Source organism: Quercus lobata, chromosome 9 (assembly GCF_001633185.2).
Source record: "Quercus lobata isolate SW786 chromosome 9, ValleyOak3.0 Primary Assembly, whole genome shotgun sequence".
In the NCBI taxonomy this organism is placed as follows: domain Eukaryota; kingdom Viridiplantae; phylum Streptophyta; class Magnoliopsida; order Fagales; family Fagaceae; genus Quercus; species Quercus lobata.
In genome coordinates, this window is record NC_044912.1 from 49,898,911 (window position 1) to 49,905,166 (window position 6,256).

Here is a 6,256-nt window from a genome sequence, read left to right on the forward strand (position 1 = left end):
ATAAGCTTCACGCATTGGACCACCGTTTTTTTTGGGGATTAATGGGCTCTTGTGATCATGCATCCATTATTTTTCCTTCATCCCCAACTCTAATATTCTCGGCTTTGATACCAACTGTTATGAACACAAATTTTCATTGATTGCTTTGAGGAAACGAAGGCCTCAAAGTTCGATATAATGGACTATTTCTAGGCAGTCCAAACCAAGGGCAGTGATAGGTTGTCTCCAAAAAAAAAAAAAAATGAAGCCCAAAAAACAAATCAATTCAACACCAACTTTTATCTTAGCCTTTTTAAACCCAAAAAAAAAAAAAAAAAAAAAATCTGATAACGAATTAATCTGATCTAAAATCTATTTAAAAAAAAATTAACAAAAAAAATTAGTAATGTTTTGATTTTAAATCTTAAAAAAAAGAAAGACAATTAAGTGGGCAATAGAGTGTGAACACTAGAAGACAATTAGGTGTGAGGTAGTGAAAGTGGTAAGTGAAGACTATTTTTTTTTAATGATTGTATTATTGTGTTGAATTTTTAATAGAGTATTGCAAAAGACACAAGAAAAATTCTTCTTAATAAATTACAAATACCAATAAGTTGTCAAAGTTGAGTTGAATTGTTAAATAAAAGAATTGAAATGAGTAAAAACAAAAACTAATAAATAATAAATTAAAGTATCTAAGCAATAATAATTAAATTTCACTTAACAACAATAATTAATAACTTGATTATAGTCAAAGACTATAGATGATTTCCAAGATTTAATCTTAGTAACAATAATAAATGTATTCATTATACTAAGAAACAACATATCAATGAACTTATAGTTTTCCTTTATTCTCTTGCTAGTACTATGGATAAATTTTTGATAAAGAAATCACGTGTATTATAAGATATCTACTACCTAAGGTTCATCTTCTAAAAGAATTCACATTGATTTGAAAAATCTTTTTTCGAATCATGGGTTATGAGAAAATATCTCATCTTATCATCCTAATTATCAAGATGAAATAAGAAAATATTATTTACAATGAGGTACTTATTAATCTTTTCAATACAAATTTGAATGGCCCCCTAAAAAATATTCTTAGAGCTGCCACTACGAAACCTCCACAACACACTACTGCTGTCACATAATAAAAATGCATACAATTTTATTGATCAATACTTCTTATACATTTTCATCAAAAAAAAAAAAAAAAAAAACTTCTTATACTTACCCTTTTTTATTTTTGTGGAGAAACAAACACATATACAAGGGAGAGAGAAATATATTCTAACACAAAGACACATCACAACTCCACTTAAAAACCATAATAACTTTTAAAGGAAGGTGGGACAGTTACCCATTATAACACTACACTGTTCAAGTCTTGAGAAATGTGCTTCTTATAGAAGTTATTTCTTGGAACTCTCTTTTTAGTCTCCATTGTCATTGATTGTCTTGTTAACTTCTTTGATTCTTGTTGCCATCATTTTGTCTTTTATTTCCTTTTGGCCACCTATTGGCCTTTTGGATTACTTTGTTTTCCACCGTCATTGATTGTTGACTTCTTTTGGTCTTTTTTTGCTATCATTTTGTTTTTGATTTCCTTTTGGTCATGAGAACTGTTATTGGCTTTTTAAATTGCTTATGTGGTTGGATGCAATAGAAAAATGCACTTCTTTGTGCTTTGCTTTCGCACTTTGATGCCTTTGTTGGTTTTAGAATCATTTTAGATGGATGCTGGGCGTGTCTATGGAGAGAGAATTCTGAAAATGTTAGTGGCCTTCAGCTTGCAGGTTTTTTATGCAGGCACAATGTTTCAAAAACTTTCAATACAATGTGGTTTCTTTCTTCTAAATTAAATGCTCGTGCACAGCTGAAATTCAGTAATAGTGAGATAACAAATTAATGATATTACTTAATTTTCTTCTATTAAACTGGTGTTAATCATTTTTGCCAAACAACATTTTTAGAGAGAGTTGAAGAAATTGTTCTTCATGGATAGTTGGAAACAATGACATGCCCTCAAAATTTTCTTTCCAAGGGTTTATGCTACAAACATTAGAATGGGGGAGGAACTTCTAAGATCCTCGTAATCATATCATTTCCAATTAAGGTGCAATTATTTGCACCCCTAACACAAAACTTGAGCAAGATAACAAATTGTTTTTGAGTGTGTTTGGATACTGCTTATTTTGCCAAAAACTGAAAAACACTCTAGCCAAATAATTTTTAAATATGTGAATAGTGTCGTGAGACCAATTTTTAATGAAAGTTTGTGTGAAAAAAATAGGTTTGTGGATCCCGTAAACAGTGCACGGGACCCACTGGAAAGCACTGTCCACCGCTTATTTTTCTGGTCAAGAGGTAGTGGGTCTCGTGCATAGTGCATGAGACCCACTGACAGACGTGATGGAGCGCTTCTCAGTAAAAAAAAAATAATAATAAAAAAAGGAAGAAGAAGAAGAGCTGAAAATGCAGATGCCAAAAAGCAGCCGCTATCCAAACGCTGCTTTCAAATCATCTTTGAGAAGATACATCAAAATCAATCCCTGTCCTGCCTTCGCCACTACCAAGTGCAAAAACCACCAAGAAAGGCAAAGAAATGACAGGAACTATACCTGAGACAAGTAACCCACAAGAGGAGTTTAATTTAGAATCCCCATCCTCAAGTGGTGAAAGTGCTTGGAATGCTCTGCAAAAACATAGCCCTTGCAGCAGGGTCAGTTGAAAATCGACCCAATGCAGCAATAGTAGCTGTACTACTTCCAAACTTCTCAATCCCTCTAGATATCATACAGGTGTGGTTAGCCTCCACAACTACCATTACATCTCCACCTAACAATGATGAAACAGTCTCTGCAATCTGCCTGGTGAGTCTTTCCTGTACTTGGAGCTTGAAACCATAAAAATGCACTATTGACTGTAACAAGGATTTTCCAATGGGATTAAATCCTTCACTACAAAAATATCCTACATGGACAACACCATGAAAAGGAAGTAAATGATGCTCACATTGAGACCAGAATGACAAGTTTAGCTCAGAATGGATATGTTTTTCACTCTGGGTGACTTCCCCATTGGGTTTTAGCAAATCCATCCTACCAAAAACAAAGCCATTTAGCTTCATCTCCAATTTACTATTTTGGAAGTTCATCAGCCACTTCAAAAATCGGCAAGGAGTTCCTAAAAGCTCTTTCCTCAATGGGTCCTCACCCAAAGACCTGAGAATTGAAGCTACTGCAGCATCCATCCCTGGGTTGGCCAGTTCATTGTTGGAGGAAGTTTTCTCACCTGAGAAAGATTGGGATGGGCACCAAAATTGATCACTTGAATCTCTCCGACGAGCTTTTTCCACATTTATGCCTCTAAATTGCAGAAGATTCAAAAAATCAATCCACGCTTCGGCAGTATCATTTTCAAAAACCCCAGAACCTGAACGAACCAGAACCTTTACCCAACTTTGGTTATTTGAGTCAAGAAAGACAGATTCCAAGTTAGGGAAGTGGATGTGAAAACATTGGAGAATGACAGCAACACCTGCTGGGTTAATCCCATGGTGCAAAGCTGAACAAACTTCATCTGCCAGACGCTGAGGTTCTTGGAGTCGTTTTGCAAATACATCAGCTACTCGGGAAAGCTTGCTTAAGCCTACAACTCGTTGACCAGAAGGGACATAACCCACATGACACTTGACCTGGAATGGAAGCATGCATGACTCACAGTATGAGAAGAGGTCAAGATCTCGAACAATCACGAGTCCACCTGCACCTCCAGCATGACCAACCCCATTATCCAGACCAGCTTCAGGGAATAAAGCACCCTGGACAATTTCCTTTACCTTTTGTCTATAACCTGAGAGTATTGGAAAAAAGCACAGTAGTTCAGTTTCATGCATCTCAGAGTTGAACAATATGCAATCACTCATTAAACAACCAAATGCAAATTTGGTAAGCAATATAATGTTGGTGATGTTTTTCGATAGGTTCCACTCATTAAACCAAAAAAAAAAAAAAAAAAAAATTTCTAGAAAAATTATTCAATAACAAAATGTCAGTTTAATTGTAACTAGTATTGTGCTTTATGCTATGAAAAATGAAAATAATCTTATTGTTTTCAAATGGCATGCCTGCATTCATTGAGTATTCAACACAAGCATGAAAAAAAACACAGATTCCTATAGCCATCATAGATAGTCAATATCTTCCCTTATCAAACACACAAAGACCGCAATTATTTTGGAATCAAAATGCAAAAGTTAATTTATTAGCATTAGATACTGGTACTTTAATATCGATTGACTTTATCGCATGCTATGGATTGTTGACAATATTTTATTAGTAAGCGTCATCTTCCCAACAACCCCAAATACTAACCGAAGAAAACCCACCAAAATCAGCCAAACAATCAAAAGGACAAGAATGAACCATATTCTATTGGCACATTACATCTAATAATAATACAACAAAATGACTAGATCCAAGAACAGTTTTTTTTATTTCTTTTTTTGATAATTCAATAGTTACAACATGGGAGGGGGAATTTGACACAGGATGTCTCTATTAGAAACACCAGAAAATGACAATTGAGGTACAAGGATATTGGCAAGAACAGTTATAGAACTAAGCAAACTAAAACTATCTTTACAACAAGAATAGCTAATAATCACTGGTGAAAATAGACTACAGAGGCAGTTAGATTTAACAAAGTGAAGGTTAAAAAAAGCACCTTTGGTTCCTTCACGAAGTGCCTTGGCAACACGAAAAGGGGTCTTCTTGAGACCCTCTCTATTAACATCCTCCCCTAAACCATGCAATAGAACTCTGACAGCATCTTCAATGGCTATAGTCTCTGGCTCTTCCTCAAATCCCAGGTCAATGGAACCCAGTTTCACTCCATTCTCAAGCTCCAAATCCAAGGGCCCTTCATCCAAAGCGCCCATTGACACCACAAATAACACTGACCCAGATCCCGAATTCGAAGCAAAATTCAAAATTTAAGGCACCCAGATGAAGAAAACGAGAGCAGATCACAAACCCCAATCAATAAATCAGTAAGAATATTCAAAAAAGTTAAGCCCTTCCAATAAAAAAGGAAGGAGAACCAATACAGAATCAATAGAGAATATCAAAAAAAATTTCATGCAAAAATAAAAAAGAATAGCAAAACGCAAATGGGTCTCATGGATTAATCCAAATCTTTAGAGAGAGAGAGAGAGAGAGAGAGAGAGAGAGAGGGGCTATGTAATGTAGATGTGAAGAGAAATGTAGGGTTGCCGTTGTTTTTTGGAATGTGTGGATTCTTAGGTTTTTCTCATCGTGAAGTGGGCCCCACTTTCACCAGCACGGACAAAAAAACAAAACAAAACTAAAGAGAGGTGTGCTGTGTTCTTTCACGAGAGCTCGAGGATCTGGGTTGGTGATGCTTTCAATTATATAAGGAAAAAAAAAAGAGTCCCAAGTTGCACCAAATTGTTGCACACGTTTTTTTCTTTTTTGTGTGTGTTTTTGTGGTCCAGTCAAACACTAATTTCTCAAATGTTGTTAAATGGATGAGAGGTAAAAAATTCATAGAATTTTTGTGCGTAACTAACAAAACTACCAATATAATAATGGGAAAAGGTTAATGAATCAATGGTATAAAAGTTGAAGGACCTGAGGTGATGGTGTGCAAAGAGATTTGGAGGTTGGTGGGATTGAGAAATGAGCAGCCAAAGGGAGTGGGGGACCAAAACCACAGCTCATCAACCAAGAAGAAATAAGAATGGTTGAGTCAAAAGTCAGAATGGAGGTTGGTTGGAGAGAGAATGGTACATTCCACCAACCCACATTGCCTGAATGCTGAAGATGCCGGATCTATAATTCTATATACTATAGAGATATATAAAATATATAAAAAAAAATGTAATGTTGACATGTTTTAGGACATTTATTAATAAATTATTTTTTTTAAAAAATTTAATATCATTTTTATGAAAAAATATAAAAATTTGTTAATAAAGTTGATAATGTTTTTTTAGTAAGGTTAGAATCACAATTTTTGCTACAACCATAATTTTTGCTACAACTTACTTACGCGGTAATTCGTGAGTGGTATCACCATTCATGATTTGGCATGTAAGCAAATTATGATAAAAGTTGTAGTTCTACCATTTTTTTTATAAAATTAAAATAAAATAGTTCTTAAATTAATACTTTAAGGATCCGTTAACTTTTAATATATATATATATATGTATGTATTTGGTAGATATGGATTTTTTTTTTTTTGAGAAAC

General features: G+C 34.4%; 1 protein-coding gene across 1 annotated transcript; it reads right to left on the reverse strand.

Annotated features, from left to right (window-relative positions):
- Positions 1-2,449: 2,449 nt before the first annotated feature.
- LOC115960591 (GTP cyclohydrolase 1) lies at positions 2,450-5,391 on the reverse strand. Its single transcript, XM_031079533.1, has 2 exons — positions 4,711-5,391; positions 2,450-3,837 (listed from the first exon to the last, which is right to left on the reverse strand). The coding sequence occupies exons 1-2, from the start codon at positions 4,922-4,924 to the stop codon at positions 2,651-2,653; spliced, it is 1,401 nt and encodes a 466-aa protein (XP_030935393.1). The 5' UTR covers positions 4,925-5,391; the 3' UTR covers positions 2,450-2,650.
- Positions 5,392-6,256: the final 865 nt, after the last annotated feature.

Bases quoted from the DNA above. Each gene is read 5' to 3' on its own strand.
- LOC115960591 (XM_031079533.1), bottom strand. From the start codon at position 4,924: ATGGGCGCTTTGGATGAAGGGCCCTTGGATTTGGAGCTTGAGAATGGA. The intron at 3,838-4,710 runs GTGCTTTTTTTA...CAATACTCTCAG, and splicing joins ACTTCGTGAAGGAACCAAAG to GTTATAGACAAAAGGTAAAG.